Consider the following 20,366-nt stretch of genomic DNA (forward strand, 5'->3'; position numbering starts at 1 on the left):
ACCACTGCACTTTCGCGCGGAACCATTCTGAGCCGCAGATCAAACGCAACAGGGAGGGGCCCAAATTTCGGTTCCGCCCACAATATCCGGCGCCCCGCCCAGACCCCGCCCCCCGGATGGTCCGTCCTACCCTTGGCCCCGCCCCCAGCCACTTTAAGCTTTAGGGGCGGGGCCCGCGGCGTCCACTCGTGTTCCAACGCGCGACGCAGTGGCAGTGACGTAACACTTGCGCACGGACCTTCGCTGCGGCTCTGCAGACCTTCTCTTCGCCGCCGTCCGAGGTGCTGGGTGTTGTCGCGTAGCGGCAAGTTCCGCAATCAGGGTTCCGGCCCGCGAGCGCCTGGCAGCCGTCCGCTTTTTTCACCGGAGCCATGGCCGCAGCCGGCGGGCCAGAAGCTACTGGACGCTCTCTCCTTCTCAGCCTCCTCTTGCTTCTGCTGATCACTGGCCCTGCCCTCGCCTGGAACGACCCTGGTGAGTGCTGTCCTCACCCGCCCCTTTCTGTTGACTTCACCTAGCGTTCAGAGGCCCAGCGGGCGACCATTTCCGTTCGCCGCCGTTTGGGCCATTCTATTCTAATTTCTCATTTCCATCTTCTTTCCTAGTCGTCTGCGTCCTACCTGGCCTCTTTGCTTTTCCCAGAAGTCCTGTGGGACTGATGGGGACAGTTGGGGAGTGGGCGGGGCGGAACGACTCTATATTTAAAGATCTCCTTTCTCCCTTTCCTGGACTCCCAGAATTTGTCTACCTTCTCCTTCCTCGGACAACAGCCCTCATCTCTAAGACTTAACTGGAAAGCTCGATACTCACTTGCTCATTTTGCTTTGTTGTTACGACTGCCTGATGTAATCTTCGCTGCCTGTTGTCATGGCTGCCTGTTGCTGTGGCTGACAGTTGCTACAGCACCGGCAGTCTGTGAGTCACACTTAGTGGACAGGGATGTAAACCTTGCAGGTAGGTTAGCAGAATCACAGACATGTGAGCGGAACTCATGCTTCTTAATCTGACCACTACAGTGAAGTTTATTTTGTTACGTCAGCTTTTCCCATTGTTTTTCACCGAACACTAGAATTTAAAAAACATTATTTTTTGTGTCATGGTATATGATAAATACTTTCTGAGAAAGGACATTTTTTTAAAAATTACTATGTTATTAGAATTTTCTGAAGAATTTTTGTGGGATAAGTAATATTCCGGGTAATTTATACATAAACATACAGATTTCCATTTAATGATGCATGCTGTTAAATTGTAATTATGTAAGAAATAATTTTTAAACAGCTGAAACATCATTTTTGGTTTGGGGAATGAAGATGTTACAGCATTAAAAGTTTCAATATTGCATTTGTGACTTAGGCGATAGGAAATGCCTATGTTTCTTAAGCAACAGATTTATTTTTGTAATTTCCTATTTGATTCCTAAATGCTACAATGAGAGAGAAGGTGCTTGACTTTGAGTGTGGATGTTTGAATGTGGATGTTTTATTAGTAATAAAAGCCATGTTAGGTTTAAATGTCCATGTAATTTCCTTATGTATTTCTGGAAAGTTGTATATAAAGATCACACTTTGGTCAGAATTATAATTTAAAAACTGGATTGAAACATTAGTTGAACTTCAGTTCTTAAGTAAAAAAAAGTTTACAGATGAAGAATCCGGGGAATTAAAAAAAAAAAAAAAGGGACCAAATTTAAATTAATGGTGAACTGCTTCTTGGAAATCTTAGTCTACCTATTCTATACACTATTGTTCTGGAACAAAAAGCACCAAAATATTTTGGAGAGTAAACACAATTGATATTTATAAATTCTATTTTACCTTAAGTTTACTTTGAGGAATTGTTTTATGAAAGTATTTTATTGGGTTAAGTTTTATCAAGCCCTTTAGTAAAGCAATAATCACTCCCTCATTTTGTGTGTGTGTGTGTGTATATCTATATCTATATCTATATCTATATCTCTATCTCTATCTCTATCTCTATCTCTATCTCTATCTCTATCTCTATCTCTATCTCTATCTCTATATCTATATCTATATATTTGGCTTTGGATGCACTTAACTTTGTCTTTAGCTAACATAGAGCAGTAATTTGTCTGGAAAAAATTGTACACCCATTCTAAAGAGATTACCTAAGACTTTTCAAAATTCTTTATGGAATTATTTTATATTTAAGTCCCTTTTCTAGGCATTGGGAATATAGCAGTTAATAAAACTGAGTGTTTTTTTTTTTTTTATTTTTTTTTTTTCAACGTTTATTTATTTTTGGGACAGAGAGAGACAGAGCATGAACGGGGGAGGGGCAGAGAGAGAGGGAGACACAGAATCGGAAACAGGCTCCAGGCTCTGAGCTGTCAGCCCAGAGCCCGACGCGGGGCTCGAACTCACGGACCGCGAGATCGTGACCTGGCTGAAGTCGGACGCTTAACCGACTGCGCCACCCAGGCGCCCCAAAACTGAGTGTCTTGACCCCAAGGAGTTTACATGTATTGAGGAGAAATAGACAGTAAACAGACTGGTAAGTAGCTTGTCATATGGTGAAAAGTGGTATGGACAATGATAACACAGGGTAAGGAAGATAGGGTGTGCAGGTAGAAGTGGAATTTTTAAAATATGCATTGGTCAGGGAAGAAGCCACTGTTAAGGTGACATTTGATCAGAAACCTGAAGGGAGTGGAGGCATAAATGACCTGCTGTGAATTGTATTTTAAAGGCTCATTCTGTTCACTCTGTGGAGAACAGACTGTAGGAGGTCCGGGGAAGCTGGGAGGCCAGTGAAGAGGCTGCTGGTACAGTGAGTTCCAAGAGTAGTGATGGTTTGGCCAGAGGAGAGGCAGTGGAGTTGGTGAGACTGGTTGGATTCTCACCTATTTAGAAGGTGGAGCTGAGATGATATTCTGATGGGTTAGATGTAGGGGTGAGAGAAGGCAAGGTTTTTGCCTGAGTGGCTAGGAGTGTGGAGTTACTATTTCCTGAGATGTGGAAGATTGTGAGAGAAGCATGTTTGGGGGACTTTGGTTTTGTTCATCTTAAATTTGAGACCTGTAAGTGGATTTTGATGTGAGTCTGGACTTCAGGGAACTCCCTGTGACCGTTGACTGATACAACTAATGGAGGATGGGTATTAGCTTTTTGTACTTGGACCTTGTCCCAGTTCGGTGTGGTATAAGAAAATACCATGACTGGGTTGCTTAAACAACAAGCATTTATTTCTTGTTTTCTGGAGGCTGGGAAGTCGAAGATCAGGGTGCCAGCATGTTTGGTGTTTGGTTTCTTGGTTTGCAGATGGCTGTTTTGTTGTTATGGCAGAGAAAGAGAGGGCTGTGGTCTTTTTCTCTTCTTATAAGGGTCTAATCCTATCATGAGGGACTTCATCCTCAAGCCCTCATCTGAAACTAATCACTTCCCAAAGGCCCTGCCTTCAATATTGTGACATTGGGATTAGGGCTTCAACATAGGAATTTTTAGGGCCACAAAACCTAGTGAGCTTTAGGATGTCTAGGGAGGAAAGATGCTTTAGGGTTATGGTAATGATACCCCATGTGTATATAGCTCCTTAAACATCTCAAAAATATTTATTGTACCAGATCATCTGTTATGTGTCAGGTACTCTGCCGGATAATGATAGTAAATCATATCTAAGCTTCGCCGTCTATTTTAAGGTTGATAAATCTAAGATTCATGACCAATTTTAAAGTTGATATTCTTAATTTTACAAGTGAGGAAATTTCTGTACAGATAAATTAAGTGACTTGGCCAAAGTCATATAGCAAGTTGGTGATGGGAATTTAGTTTGGTGTTCTTTGCTTATCTCAACCCTGCTACAATAATTTCAAGTTATTGTTATTCCTGTTATTTATTTTATTTTATTTTTTTCTGTTAGTTTATCTTGTGACTTTTTAAAATTTAAAAAATTTTTTTATTTTGGAGACAGCACATGTGCCAGTAGGGGAGAAGGGCAGAGGGAAAGAGAGAGAATCTCAAGCAGGCTCCATGCTCAGCAAAGAGCCTGACACAGGGCTTGATCCCACTACCCTGGGATCATGACCTGGGTGGAAATCAAGAGACTGATGCTCAACCGATTGGGTCACCCAGGTGCCCCACCGTATGACTTTTTAAACCATTCAATAATTTCATTGTTATAGTTTTAATGTATGAGGTAATAGTTTGGGGTTAATATAGCACATAGGATATTTTATTTTAATATAATTCTTGGAAATTTTAGGTCTTTAGTCCATATGGAATTAAGTTTTTATACAGCTGTAGGTGGAGTTTCTTCTAGCTGCATAGTTATGTTGGTGTCATTTATTAAGGAAGGCCCCCCCTTTTTTTTTTTTTACTAAATTAAAAAGCCCACTTTATCTTATATTGAATTCCCATGTATATCTAGATTTATTTCTAAAAAAAATTTTTTTAATGTTTATTCATTTTTGAGGGAGACAGAGCGCGAGTGGAGGAGGGGCAGAGAGAGGCTGAGACACAGATCCAAAGCAGGCTCCAGGCTCTGAGCTGTCAGCATAGAGCCCAATGCGGGGCTCTAACTCACCAACCATGAGATCATGACCTGAGCTGAAGTCGGGCACTTAACCGACTGAGTCACCCAGGCACCCCTGTCTGGATTAATTTCTAGACTTTCTTTTGTTTTGTAGTTCCCTTGCCTGTTTCTGTTCCAATTCCATACTATCTTTTTTTTTTTTTGAGAGAGAGAGAGAGCGAGCACACATGCACGTGGTGGAGGGGCAGAAGGGGAGAGAGAGAATCTTAAGCAGGCTCCACACCTAGTGTGGAGCCTCAGGCAAAGCTCGATAGCACCACCCTGAAGAGTCTGAAGACTGAGCCACCCAGGTACCCCTTCATACTATCTTTTAAAAAAAAAATTTTTTTTTTTAATGTTTATTTATTTTTGAGAGAGATAGAGAGAGAGGGACAGAGCACAAGCAGGGGAGGGGCAGAGAGAGAGACACAGAAACTGAAGCAGGCTCCAGGCTCTGAGCTGTCAGCACAGAGCCTGACGCAGGGCCCGAACTCATGAACTGTGACATCATGACCTAAGCTGAAGTTGGACGCTTAACCGACTGAGCCACCCAGACGCCCCCATACTATCTTTTATTGTATTATTATTTTTAATAATATTATAAATTTAATATAAGTATATTAAATTAATACATAATTTAATATAAATATATTAAATATAATATAGATATAATATATATTTATTAAATAACATAATATAAATAATATAATATTAAATAATAGAAATATATAAATTTAATATAAATATATTAAATATAATATAATATATTAAATCAATATTTTTGATATTTATTAAATTAGTATTATTTAATATTAACATTAACATTAAAGTAATATTATTTATTAATATTTATATATATCATTAATATTAATATTAAATTAATATTATTTAACATTATTATTTTAATAATATTATAATTTTATAAATATATTAAGTTAATACATAATATAAATATATTAAATATAATATAAATATAATATATATTTATTAAATAATATACCAACAATATAATATTAAATAACAGAAATATAAATATATAAATTTAATATAAATATATTAAATATAATATAAATATAATATAAATTTATTAAATAATATAATATTAATACTATAATATTAAATACTATAAATATAAATATAAATTTAATAGAAATATATTAAATATAATATAAATATATTAAATTAATATATAAATTAATATAAATAATAACTTAATTTATTATATGTTATTATTTTATATTATATTATTTTATATACTTTTAAATGTTTATTTATTTATTTATTTATTTTTGAAAGAGAGAGAGGACACAAGCAGAGGAGGGGCAGAGAGAGATAGGGAGACACAGAATCTGAAGCAGCCTCCAGGCTCTGTGCTGTCTGTACAGGACCTGATACAGGGCTCGAACTCATGAACTGAGAGATCATGACCTGAGTTGAAGTCGGACACTTAACCAACTTAGCCATCCAGGCACCCCTATAGTAATTTTACAGTAAGTTTATTATCTGGTAAAGCAATTCTTTTTTAAACATTTTTTGGCTATTTATAGATGTTAGTTTTTTCATAGGACCTTTAACATATTTCTTCCCAGTTCCAAAAATCCCAATTGGGTTCCTGGTTGGAAGTGTATTAGGTCTTATTATATATGCATTTAAAAAAATATATAGATCACATATTGATCCTAAATTTATTTCCAGATATTTTATGTATGTATGTAGCTTGGCACTAATTTCAGATAGGCTTCTCATTTTCTTTTTTTTATTTAAAAATATATTTTTTTAATGTTTATTTTTGAGAGAGGGAGAGACAGTGTGAGTGGGGGAGAGGCAGAGAGAGAGGGAGACACAGAATCTGAAGCAGGCTCCAGGCTCTGAGCTGTCAGCACAGAGCCAGATGTGGGTCTCGAACCCACAAACCGTGAGATCATGACCTGAGCTGAAGTTGGACACTTAACTGACTGAGCCACCCAGGCACTCCTAGGCTTCCCATTTTCATTTCTAATTGAGTATTATACTTAAAGAAAAACCTGTTGACTTTTGGTAATTGATAAAATATCTAGCTGTTTTATCAAATTCTCTTATTACAACATGATTGTCTTTTGGGAAGTTTTCTTGGATTTTGTAGGTCCAGAAACTCTAAATAAAATGTTACTTGTTTTCCTGTGTGTACCAAGTGCGATAGACACTATTGGACGATTAATCAGAAGCTGTTGTCTACCTTCTCCTTGTCTACCTCCATGTAAATACTAGAAAAGCCAAATACTTATTTTACTAGAATTACTTGATACTAAGTCATTCTAGTCCGACTATTGGAGGAATTCTGGGAAGGACTATCTATTTATTTATATCTATCTCTATGTCTTTTAGTTTTTTAATGTTTTATTTATTTTTGAGAGAGAGGGAGAGAGAGACAGACAGACAGACAGACAGAGCATGAGCCAAGGAGGGGCAGAGAGATTGGGAAACACTGAATCCAAAACAGGCTCCAGGCTCTGAGCTGTCAGCACAGAGCCTGAAGAGGCCCGAACCACAAACTGGGTGGTCATGACCTGAGCTGAATGAAGTTGGACCCTTAACCAACTGAGCCACCCAGGCACCCCTGGGAAAGATATTTTAAATTTTGATGGCAAGTTAATCTATCTTTGTATATTCCTTGTTTCCTTTCAATTCCATATTTAAGGTTGAAATATTTCCATGTAATTTTAGGCATCATGACAGGCCACCACTAATTCTTCAATATACTCTTCCCCTTTTTAAAAAAGGAACTTTTCCCCACAAGGTAAAAATAACATTACCCCTGGCAAAATTAATATTAAATTTTTAATGTCAACTAATTATCTATTCCATGTTCAGATATCACATTTGTGCCCAAAATGTCTAAACTAGTTGGTTCAAACCAAGACCCAATCCAGGTCTGTGCATCACATTTGATTGTATTCTTCTTTAAGTCTTTTTAAATGTAGAAATCCTTTTTTTTATGCTGCTGCTTTGGTGAAGGGCTTGGGCCTATTGTCCTTTAGAATATCCTACCTTCTAGATTCTGTTTTTTCGTGGCATTGTTTTAGCTTACTTTTTTTCTTCCTTGTATTTCTTGTAGACTGAATGTTAATTCGTAAGGATTCATAAAATTCATGTTAAATACTTTCAGGGATTACATCATAGTAGATTCTTTAATATCAATTTGTTCTACCATTATTGATGCTAAGATTACTAGTGGATTAAAAGTGGCGTTATTTCTCCCTTGTGAAGTTATATTTTTCCAGAAAGCACTCTAGCACCATACCAATATCTGGTCTTTTAATGATTTTAAAACCAATAAATCCTTGTCTGAATCTGTTTCTTTAGGGGTTATAAAATGGTGTTTTTTTTTTTCTAATTCTGTCATTTCATCTGCATTTATTAGCTGTCATTCTTCAATAAGGTTGAGATTTCCATTATCACCTGAGGCTATTTCAGATTACAGTTCCTGGTGGAAAGTCAGAATAGAAATTTAATTTTTAATCTTTAATTACCAATTTTCAGGGGAAAGGAGGTAGGTAGAAACTTTTAGTGATAAATGAGTTTTTTGCATTCTTTTTGAGCATTATTATGGACTTTGGATTTTCATAGATTGAATATAACTTGATCAATTGCAGTCTTTATCTTGCTGGTCAGTCTTTTGCTTTTGGTGTCTTAATGATCATAAACATACTCTGTTGTGCTTTTGTACAGTATTTTTTTGTTGTATGTTTTATGGTGTAAGTTTTTAGCCATTGTTGGTTAACTTTTGTCCATGGTGTCCAATGATTAATTTTTCTAATCATGTGCCAATACTATACTGTTTATATTACTATAGATTTAATAATATATTTCAGTATATATAGTTTAAATTTCCTTTCTTGTTACTGGTTTTCAGCTGTCTTTTCATATTGATTTTATATGTTAATATGTATTTTATGTTATTATATTTCTTTTTTTTTAAAGTTTATCTATTTTGAGACAGAGCACATGCATGCATGCACTAGTGGGGAGGGGTGCAGAGAGAGAGAGTGAGAGAGAGAGAGAGAGAGAGATCCCAAGCAGACTCCGTACTGTCAGCACGGAGCCTGACTCAGGGCTGTGTCCCACTAACTGTGAGATAATGACCTGGGCAGAAATCAAAGAGTTGCATACCCAACCGACTGAGCTACCCAGGCGCCACTATGTCATTGTATTTCTAATTTTATTGCATTTTGGTGAGAGAGTGTGGCTGATAAATCTCAGCTTAGTCGCATTTATTAAGTTCTTTTTTTGGTAAATAAGTATAAATAAGATCTGTATCTGCTGATATGAGGGAATGTCCATGATGTCTGGTTAAGTGGAAAAACCATGTGAAGAATAATGTGGGCTGTATGTTTCAGTTTTTATAAAAATAAACTAACAAAAATCAAAACAACTCCTGTATCTGTGTCTGGGTAAGCAAGAAAAAAGTACTTACTAGGTTGTTAATCAGTTAAGAGAAAAAGAATTCTTCATGATCCTTTCTAAGCACATTTCCTTTCCTGGAGGTAGTTACTTTCCTGATTTTTGAATGATTACTTTTTTTTACTCCAGTTTTTCTACTCATGTATGTGGTAAAACCCTAAAAGTTTATGAAAAACTGACTAGCTCATTTCTTAGCGGTGTAAAAAAAAGGTCTCTGGCTTCAGGTTTCCTGAGATTTTAAGCGCCCTTCTGGAGAAATCACTGGGGAAAATCATGGGAAACATAGGACTCACTATAATTAAGGTATCTGTCGAAGACTGTAGTGGTCCGATATTGAACATTGGGCAGAAATATGGTCAGAAGGAGTAGGTTGTTCTCGGTCTTTTACTTCTAAGTTTCCCATGGTCTGTCTGTTGCACTCAGGAATAGGTTAAAGCCAGAATGCTTCTGTGGGGTGACATGAGTGTCCTCAACTGAGCCCAGTTAGCAGGACATGGTGGGGAAGAGGAGGAACTTGATCAGCTTGAGGTCAAGACAGACCAAATACAGATAAAAACCAAAGCCAGGTCCACCTGGACGTTGTTCCCTTAGGTTTAAAAGAGATGGTATGACAGCAGCAGGGAATTTTCCTGGCAGCCCTCCTGTCTGGCTTTTGAGCAGTACTCTTCCAGTGTGGACTTGCTGCCCTCTGCCTGGCCATGGTTGTCATATTGCTGTCTTCATTCCTCGTTCTCCTTGGGATTTCCTTTGTCCCTTTGTATGCCATTACTTTTTCTTTAGTCCTCTGGGTTTTATGTCTTTCTCTTTGTTTTATTTTTTTCTCTTGGTGGTGAATATCTTTCATTGTCTTACTGAGAATTGATACCTACAAGGTATATATTTTGAAACTTTTCAGATGTCTGAAAATTCCACCCTCTTGCTTGAGTGACAATCTAGAATTCTATACCCACGTACTTTCGAAAGTATTTCCTATGACATGAATTTTATTAGGATGACCCTTTCTGTGTTTGACAGGATATTTACTACCTGTTCATCTGTATTCTTCCTGTTTCAGACAGAATATTATTGCGGGATGTAAAAGCTCTTACCCTCTACCACGACCGCTATACCACTTCCCGTAGGCTGGATCCGATCCCACAGTTGAAATGTGTTGGAGGCACAGCTGGATGTGATTCTTATACCCCAAAAGTCATACAATGTCAGAACAAAGGTTGGGATGGTTATGATGTACAGGTAATATTTATTATGTTGATGGAAGTCTAGTTGGAATTTTTAGTCAAGTATTTATTGGGATATTATTCAGTATTTTGGGGAAGTTCGTGTAAAAAATCTCAAGTTAAATATATAAATAAAAATCAGTTATTTTCTGGAAGAACATCCTCCAAAGAAAACTGATTTTAAAGCCTGGAAATATTCATTGTAATTTTCATCCATAAATTTCTTCTAAGACATTAGTAAATGTCCAAAACTTTATACACTTGGGGTGGGGACAGAGAATCTCTGCTGGTTATCATTTTACTGTCATTCCTCAAAAAATACCAACCTACTTTTGAGAAATGACGTTAATATGATCAGGCATTGTAGACGATTAGGAATGTAAAATGGTGCAGATGCTTTAGAAAACTGCCAGGCACTCAAAAGGTTAAACATAGAGTTACCAAATGCCCCAATCATTCTACTTCTAGGTATATACTCAAAAGAATTAAAAACATGTATCCACACAAAAATGTGTACATAAATGTTTGTAGCAGTATTATTCATAATAGCCAAAAAGTAGAAATATCCTAAATGTCTGTCATTGATGAGTGAATAAACAAAATGTGGTATAGCCATACAATAGAATATTACTAAGCCATAAAAAAGAATAAAGTACAGATACATGCTACAATATACGTGGAAACTTGATGCTAGGTGAAAGAAGCCAGTTACATATTGTCTGATCAGACATTCATATGAAATGTCCAGGATAGGGAAATCCATAAAGACAGATTGGTAGTTGCCCAGGGTTGGAAAATTTGGGAGGAAATAAGGAGTGACTGCTAATGAATATGAGATTTCTTTTTGCAGTGTTGAAAATATGCTAAAATTGATTGTGGCGATGGTTGCACAACTACAAATGTACTAAAAACCATCAAAATGGGTGAATGTATAGTATATGAGTTGTATCTCAATAAAGGTGTTATAAAAAATAAAACAGCTTATCTGAAATTTGAGAGAGGAAGATAATTTGGCCAAAAACTTACAGAAAGGCAGAAAAACAAATCAGATCTATTTTAGTTTGTGTCTCTTTAAATGTTGTTAAAAGAAGCATATTACCTAATTAGCTCAATATATAATTATGGAATTTAAACTAAATTTAGACTTTTTTTTTAAGGTGGAAATATTTAAGGCTAGTGTGAACTCTTTTTGCATTTTTCTAAATATCTTAAAATTTAAGAGATGCGTTGCCTGACTGCCTCAGGTGGCAGAGCATGTGATTCTTGATCTTGGGGTTCTAGAACACAGGCTGGGCATAGAGATTGCTTAAAAAAGATGTTTAAAAAAATTTTTTTTAATGTTTATTTATTTTTGAGAGAGAAAGAGAGAGATAGAGTGCAAGCTGGGGAGGGGCAGAGAGAGAGAGGGAGACGCAGAATCTGAAGCAGGCTCCAGGCTCCGAGCTGTCAGCACAGAGCCCGATGCGGGGCTCGAACTCATGATCTGCAAGATCATGACCTGAGCCGGAGTCAGACGCTTAAGTGACTGAGCCATCCAAGCTCCCCTGTGTAGAAAGTTTTTTTCGCAAGGTTATGTACTATTTCTGATGCTATACGTAGTTACCAGATATTCATGGATGATGCTGATTTTTGAGCCCTAACCTTTAAAGAACCTCTATTTTTATTTTTTATTTTTAAAGTTTTTATTTATTTTGAGGGGGAGAGAGAGGGAATGAGCAGGGAAGGGGCAGAGAGAGAATCCCAAACAGGCTCTGCATGGGTCTCTGCACAGGATTTGAACCCACAAACTGCAAGATATGACCTGAGCTGGAATCCAAGAGTTGGGTGCTCAACTAACTAAGCCACCCAGGTGCCCCAAGAACCTCTATTTTTAAAGTAAACATCTTGAACTACAGTAGCAAAAGTTGACATTTAAAATTTTGCTTAACGTTGATAAATTGTGGTATACTTAATATGTACAAAAGAATTCCTCGTGTATATGTAAGGAATAAGGAATAGTAATAAAATGTACACTCAGGTACCTCCTACCTAGCTTTAAACCCTGTAGGTTGCCTACTCCCCAACACTGAAGTACTCATTGTTCTGAATTTTGTTTATCATTCCCCAACTTCATTTTGCCTTATTGAGACAACTGTATAACCCAAATAGTATTTATTAAAAAAAATGTGATTCTCATAATCTATTTCTGTTTTTCTTCACAGTGGGAATGTAAGACTGATTTAGATATTGCGTATAAATTTGGAAAAACTGTAGTGAGCTGTGAAGGCTATGAATCCTCTGAAGACCAATATGTACTAAGAGGTTCCTGTGGCTTGGAGTATAATTTAGATTACACAGAACTTGGCCTGAAGAAACTGAGAGAGTCTGGAAAAAACTATGGCTTTCACTCTTTCTCTGATTATTATAACAAGCTGTATTCCTCAGATTCCTGTGGCATCAGTGGATTGATTACCGTCATAGTACTACTTGCTATTGCTTTTGGAGTTTATAAATTGTTCCTTAGTGATGGTCAAGATTCTCCTCCCCCATATTCTGAGTATCCTCCGTATTCCCATCGTTACCAGAGATTCACCAACTCTGCAGGACCCCCTCCCGCAGGCTTTAAGTCTGACTTCACAGGTATGTTTCCCTAGGTAATGGCAATAAGTAGGGTAGATGTGAGGTAGTGAATCTCGTGCTGGTTTCTGAAATAGAAACATAGTGGCATTGGGAGACCAAAGCAGATTTGTGTTCTCATATTTTACTTTTTCAACTTCTTTTACCTATTTTTCTGCGTAAAGATAATTGCAACCACTATTTTAAGGTGGCATGGTTAAATTATAAATCATCTTAATCAGAAGAACTTGATCAGATTTGGCAATAAGCATTTACCTTGAACTCCATCTCATACCATACACAAAAATCTATTCATTAAATATAGATCTCAGTATAAAAGGTAAAACATAGGTTTCCAGAAAACATGAAAATATTTGTCACGACCATGGGATGGGCAAAAATGTCTTTGGAATACAAAAAGTTCCAGCCAGAAAGACAAGATGGATAAATTCGACTTTATTTAAATTGAGAACATTTAGCCATCAAAAGACAACATTAACAGAGTGAAAAGGCAAGCCACAGGCCGGGAGAAAATATTTGTAAAACATTATTTCCAACAAAGGGTGTGATCTAGAGAACTCTCCCACAAGTCTCAGGAAAGGCAGACAATCCAATTTTTAAAATGGACAAGAGAGTTGAACAGCCATTTTATAATAAAAGAAGATATCCAGATGTATAGTAACAATATGAAAAGGTGCCTAGCATCATTAGTCTTCAAGAAAATGCAAATTAAAACCACATTGAGTTCATTATTAACCACCGTGTAACCACCATAAGAGCTAACATTAAAAAGGCACAGTATCAAGTAATGGCAACTGCAACTTGATGGTAGGAGTTAAAATAGAAAACACTTTGGAAAACTGTCACTGTCTAAAATCAAACATTCACCTCCCCTGTGACCCAGCAGCTACATTCCTTGATACATACCTAAGGGAAATGCATGCATTTGTACAAAAAAAGATACGCACGGAATATTTATAACAGTTTTATTCACAATAGCCAAAAACTGGAAAAAGAATGTCCATAAACATAAGAATGGGACAAATTGTGGTTATTTTCACACAATGGAATACTGTAGATTGGTTTTAAAAAACAAAAACAAAAACAAAACCGGATGTGTGCAATAGTGGGGGTTGCCTCTCACAGACATAATGATGTGCCAGACACAGACGAGTACCTAGTAAATGATTACATTTAGAAGTTCAGGAATGGGTAAGACCAAAGTATAGTGAGAGAAGTCAGGGTAATACTATCTCTGATGTGGGTGGGTATCTATTGGGAATTGTCATGAGGGAGCCTTTTGGGGTGCTAGAGATGTTTTGTTGATGTGGGTTGTGGTTACATGCATGGGTACATATGTACAAATTTCTTATGCTATACAAGTGAGATTAGCACACTTTCCTCTATGTTATACATCAATTTAAAAAAAACTTCCTCTGAGCAGAGGATGCTTTTTTGGTTTAAGACCTGACTTCCCAATCAATACAAATATCTTTGCTGCCTCCACTTGGATTCCTGCATCAGGCACCCAAGTACAGCTATCACATGAAGCTTTCATAGATGTTCATAATGCAGAAAGGAAGGACCTCCGACAAGTGGGGTCGTCTTGCAGTAGCTGATCCTGAGCAGGGCAAATATGACTTTTCAGAAAGGGACCCTCCTCCCTTCTAAGATACATCTCTTTGTTCCACGTCTATGGGAAAGGCACTCCTTAGTTATAAATCGGTATTTTATGAATATACTTTTTGAATACAACTTGTTTATGAGTTGAGGGCTGAGTATTAGCAATAGACAGTACAGGTGAAGTAATTGAAATGTCATGTTATTTTTGGTGTTGTAGGTCATGTTTTGTTTACGTGAGGGTATATAATAAATCATCTTTATTTCTAGGACCACCTGGTGCAACTTCTGGTTTTGGCAGTGCTTTCACAGGACAACAAGGATATGACAATTCAGGACCTGGGTTCTGGACTGGCTTGGGAACTGGAGGAATACTAGGATATTTGTTTGGCAGCAATCGGTAGGCTTTGCATTGATCTCACTTGCTCTTGAATTCCACTTTTCTTTGGAAGCTTCTTTGTTTTACTTGCAGTTGGAGTGGATTTGGTTTTGTTGAGGAAAATAAATAATGGTGACATTACCGTATTAAATCAGAGTCTCTGCTATATGGGCTTTCATCAATACTGTATATGCTACTTTCTTTCATTGTGTCTTCTTCCAATGTCATCCTTTTAGATACTATGAGATAGGAAAAAGACTGTTTACTTAACATCTGAGAAAATGAGAAGATAGGAAAGAACATCGCGCTTGAGGAACAGTTTAGCAGTCAGGTTTGGTAGGGAATGATAGAAGCAAGGCTGGACAGGGCTTGGAGCCAGATTTTGGGATGTCTTCAGTATTATTGGTAGTTTAATTTTAGATTTTATCTGACTGTGAGTTCTGAAAGAGTCTCTTCTCCCTGTCACTCTCTGCCCCCCCCGCCCACCATGGCAATGACCATACAATATCAGAGAAACAAAATAGTATCTATTTCATGTTATACCAGAACACTGAGGAAAAACACTTGATAAAGACTTTTTTCCGAGAGTTTAGCAACAGAATATTTAAAACTGGTCACAAGAAAATGCCTGACACGCTTTTATGTCTTCATAGAGCAGCCACACCCTTTTCTGACTCGTGGTATTACCCATCTCCTCCTCCTTCGTCCTCCAGCATGTGGAATAGCCGTGCCTACTCGCCACTTCGTGGAGCCTCGGGTAGCTATTCGGCATATGCAAGCTCAGAGACGAGAACCAGAACAGCATCAGGTGAGAGCGAAAACATAGAGCTTCGTATCTTGTGGCAGTAGAGTGTAGAAGTAGTTTTGGAACTTAGGAAGATGATGAGCTGAGGGCACCTGGGGGGCTCACTCAGTTAAGTGTCCGACTCTTGATTTCAGCTCAGGTCCCGATCTCGTGGTTCGTGAATTCGAGCCCCGCATCGGGCTCTGCACTTATAGCACTGAGCCTGCTTGGGATTCCGTCTTTCCCTCTCTCTCTGCTCCCCACTGCTCCCTTCAAAAATAAATAAATAAGGGCGCCCGGGTGGCTCAGTTGGTTAAGCAGTTAAGTGTCTGACCTCGCCTCAGGTCATGATCTCACAGTTCGTGGGTTCGAGCCCTGTGTGGGGCGGGCTCTGTGCTGACAGCTTGGAGCCTAGAGCTGGCTTCAGATTCTGTGTCTCCCTCTTTCACTCTGCCCTTTCCCCTGCCTGTGCTCTGTCTCTTTCTCTCAAAAATAAATAAACATGAAAAAAATTTAAAAATAAATAAACTTAAAAAATACATTAAAAAAGATAACTGTGTATTAGTAATCATAGTTTTATTTGGCATACCCATCAGAAATATTAATAGCACAGTTAGCTGAGAGAGAATATAGTTTAGATTCATTCTTTCCTCTCACCTCTAAACATTCTTTAAAAATCAAGTAGGGATTTGGTTTAGACTCACTTCCAACATTAACCAACCAGGGCTTGACCTTCAACCTTTCTGAGCATTGGTTTCTACATGTGTTTAATTCTGTGACTTCTAGAGTTCTTCTTAAATTCTAAAATGAGATTTTCTATATACTGAATATTCAGCAAAACTCAATAAAAATGTATTAATTGAAGTATGGTGGTAATGTTTATTTCTATTGTTAAGAGGAAATTTTGTAAAAATCAAGGATACAATATAAAAAGTAAAAAAAAATAACTATTTGTTTTTAAACATCTAGCTAATTAGCAGAGAATGGGAGGTAATGGGTCATGAAGTAGATTGCTGTGGATTGGATTCATCTTCAGCAGGGGGAAGTTCTAGAAGAGAGATGAATTCTTGATATTGACAGAAAACTGCATTTAAATATGTTTTGAAGTGTAACAGTGAATTTCTCATAGTACTGGGGTGAATATAAATTGATACAATCACTTTGAAAAACCATGAGCATACTCTAGCCCCAGCAATTTCACTCTCAGATGTATAGTAACAGAAATGCACACATTCATACACTGAAAGATAAGTATGAGAATGCTCATAGCATCTTTAATCCTTTTTTCTTTCTTTTTTCTTTTTTTTTTGAGAAAGAGAGTGCGTATGTGTGTGCACATGCACTCAAGAAGGGGAAGGTCAGAGAGAGAGGAAGAGAGAGAATCTTTAGCAGGTTCCATGCCTAGCATGGAGCTAGATCTCGTGATTGTGAGATCATGACCTGAGCTGAAATCCAGAGTTGGATTTCATAACCAACTGAGCCACTCAGGCACCCTGCATATTTACTCCTAGTAGCCTCCAAGTGGAAGAAACCCACGTATCCAAGAGCAGTGAACTGGTTTAATAAATGGAGTTATGTCCATACAATGGAATGCTGTGTAACAGGGTGAGTGAATAAACAGCTGTATGCAATAATGTGGATAGCTCTTCCAAATATAAAAAGAAAAGAAAGAAGCCAGACACAAAGGACTGTATATAAATATGATTACAGCATTCATATTTTATAAATATACATGTTTAAAAACAAGCAAAGCTAACCTAGGGAGTTAGATGTTAAGGTGGTAGTTATTTTTGGGGAGAAAAAAGGGGAGGTAGTGATTGGGAGGATATATAAAAATATAGCTTACATAGGCCAAAACACAATAATAGAACACTCATTCTTATTGGAAACAAAAATTGTAAAAAAAACCCATAAATATCAACTAGAAGTGTATGGGACTTATATGAAGAAAATCATCAAACATTAAATAATCTTAAGGAAAACCTGAAAAAAAATGGACTTTCCAGGTGGGAACACTTGTCATCTGTAACCCGTTAGCGTGTGTGCGTGTACCTGTGTGTGGGGGTAATGAAGTTAACGTTTACTATTGAGAGCCTGAAACTTGCCCCCACATTATTTCTGTTTGTCGCCAGCGTGGTGATAGGTGGCAGGGCGTGGCTGGCTCCATAGGCTTCTCTGCTTTTTGGCTTAGGTTTTAAGTATTGCCCATACCACGTTGCCTTAAATGCTCACGTTGCCTTAATCATGGAACACATCTTCTTTTGTTTCCCTACTACAAGTGATTTGCAGCAGCCTTGATGTCTGGATGACCAACTAGGAGGGCTGTTATGGGGGGCGAAGCATTGTCTGCATAGCCCTGCTCCCCACTCCCTCCCTCCCATCTCTCTTACTCATTTGTTAACAATAGATGTGTTACTGTTGTAATTTGATAAACAATGCCAGTGCAGTTTTGAAAATGAATATAAATTTTACTCTTCTCATTTTAGGATATGGTGGTACCAGAAGACGATAAGAAAGTAAAAAGTTGAAGTCAAACGTTGGATGCAAAATTTCTGACTTTTCATCAGTTTCTTAAAAAAAAAAAAGTGCTACCTGCTAACAACTGGGGAAAGGAGAATATGCAAAAGTTCTGTAGTTTTTTTTGTCCTGTATTGCTTTTTGTGTTCTGTTACTTGATATATGAGAAAATGCTTATGTAGAGAACTGTATGCTAGTGTAATATGCAGTTGTGTTTTATGGTTTCTGAGAGTGATGATTACCATGGAAAGCTGAAAATGTATTTAATTTCTAAAACCTGTGATGCCATTAAGACTGAGGCTTTCTTACCATTAGATCCTGCATACATAAAACGTCAATCTTAGGTGGTTTTAGTATATGCGTCATTACTTTATACAAACGATAATAATCTATTTGATATTTACTGTTTGGTGTTTGCTCTGATAACATTTAAACCAAGCTTTGGACTACCAATTATACTTATCTGTGTTCTGATCACTTTTGAGCTCAGGAGCTTTGAACCCTTCAGTGGTGGTGGGGTTCTAATAAGTGAGAATGGCCTTTTTTGGGAAAAGGTAGAAAATGAGTATCTAGAAAGTTGTTGTGAATGATGATGTGCTGACAAAAGTGCTTGAAACCTCCATATTCATTCCTTAGGAAGTAAAGTTTAAATGTTTCAGCAAAGGTCTTTTAGTAGCAGAAGCATGCCGTTCTCTGTGAATCTCCAATATTGTAGCAGTCTGTTTCAGTCTTACATTAAAATGACAGGAAAAGTAAAAACAAAGGGTTTAATTCTTATTCTTTCTACCAGCCTTGACACAAATTGGTATTAACTTTTTTTGTATCCTTCTTCCCAAAGGAAAAGGGGTCTCCCTAATTTCCCCTGGGAGTCTTGCCTTAGCTTCCAGTCACTTGGTGTTTTCAAAAAAGGAATTCAGACATGGTGTGGAAGGAGGCCTCTGCTAAAAAAATGACTTAAAAAAAAAAAGAAATCTCCAAGTCTCTCAACTCTCAAAGATTGCACCATTTGCCTCAGTTAAACTCTGCAACCCGAGAGTCCCATTTTTACCTCTTAGGAATCATTTAAAAACAAACCTGTGTTTATTCTTTAAAATGTGATTTAGGGGCCAGTTGAAAGAGTATTGTGAATAGAACTGCCCTCTCATCAGTAAAACTTGGTAGAAATCTTAATTTATGTCACATGAGAAACAGTTTTTATTTAAGTATATTGCGCTAAATCCTCACCCCATTTCCTCTCAGTAAAGGGAGATGGAATAAAAGAAAATCCAGCTTATTGCCTTTTTCCCCAGTTGCTAAGTGTTTGGGTTTTAATTTACCTTTTGCTACAGGGGTCTATAATCTTGAATCCAGGTATGTTTTACTTGGAGAGCAAAGTAAAAAGAAAGTTGTTAATTTAAAACTGCTGTGGATTGTCCCAGTGATAGTGATCTGCATATTAAATTTCCTTTTTTTTGAACAAAGTGATTTAAAAACAATTTTTTTAATGTTTATTTTTGAGAGAGAGACAGGATGCAAGCAGGGGAGGGGCAGAGAGAGAGGGAGACACAGAATCCGAAGCAGGCTCCAGGTTCTGAGCAATTCCCGTGAGATCGCGACCCAAGTTAAAGTTGGATGCTGATTGAGCCACCCAGGCGCCATGATTTTTTTTTTTTTTAATTGAAATACAGTTGCCACACAATGTTATGTTAGTTTCAGGCCCAATTTCAATTTTTGGATACATTTTTCAGGTCATTGGAATTTTAAGAAAATGATGAGTGAATATAGAGTTGACTAAATTGGTGACTTTAGATTACTCTCAGCACGAGGGATGTTCTTTTTATTATTATTATTAAAAAAAAGTCCTTTTTAAGTTTATTTTGAGAGAGCAGAGGAGGGGCAGAGAGGGAGAGAGAATCTCAGGCAGGCTCGTGCTGTCAGCGCGGAGCCCGATGCAAGGTTGAACTCATGAACCATGAGATCATGACCTGAGCTAAAATCAAGAGTCAGACACTTAACAAACTGAGCCACCCAGGCGCCCCACGAGGGGTGGTTTTCTTTGAGGCTCTTTCAAAGACTGCTTGGAGGGAAAGAGGGGAAAGAAACTGGGCATATAGGGCTCAAGATCCTCAGCCCCCAACCCCCACTAGGGTGCTTCTCCTTTATTGTTGTATGTTTACACATCTTTGTTATTTGTGGAAAAGATTCTGAGGTATCACCACCAAATCTAAGACAGAATAAAAGACAGTACAACTAACTGGGTCTCTTTAGTGTGTTGATGGCCCACAGTAGGGGATGGCACCAAGGG

At 37.6% G+C, this 20,366-nt stretch overlaps 1 protein-coding gene across 2 annotated transcripts; it reads left to right on the plus strand.

The window, feature by feature from the left end:
* Nucleotides 1–253: 253 nt before the first annotated feature.
* Nucleotides 254–18,841, plus strand: SARAF (store-operated calcium entry associated regulatory factor). 2 transcript variants are annotated; one of them, XM_047090912.1, is made up of 6 exons: nucleotides 254–474; nucleotides 10,025–10,203; nucleotides 12,389–12,806; nucleotides 14,673–14,802; nucleotides 15,495–15,589; nucleotides 18,052–18,841. In XM_047090912.1, exons 1-6 carry the CDS (start codon nucleotides 372–374, stop codon nucleotides 18,075–18,077), a joined length of 951 nt encoding a protein of 316 aa, XP_046946868.1. In that variant the 5' UTR covers nucleotides 254–371; the 3' UTR covers nucleotides 18,078–18,841. The 2 variants fall into 2 exon arrangements, with proteins under 2 accessions (XP_046946868.1, XP_046946867.1); XM_047090911.1 differs by having other exon boundaries at nucleotides 257–474; nucleotides 15,435–15,589.
* Nucleotides 18,842–20,366: the final 1,525 nt, after the last annotated feature.

This window comes from Lynx rufus, unplaced genomic scaffold, assembly GCF_022079265.1.
Source record: "Lynx rufus isolate CCGP_SWC_20201006 ecotype Redwood Valley unplaced genomic scaffold, mLynRuf1.p SCAF_3, whole genome shotgun sequence".
Taxonomy (NCBI): domain Eukaryota; kingdom Metazoa; phylum Chordata; class Mammalia; order Carnivora; family Felidae; genus Lynx; species Lynx rufus.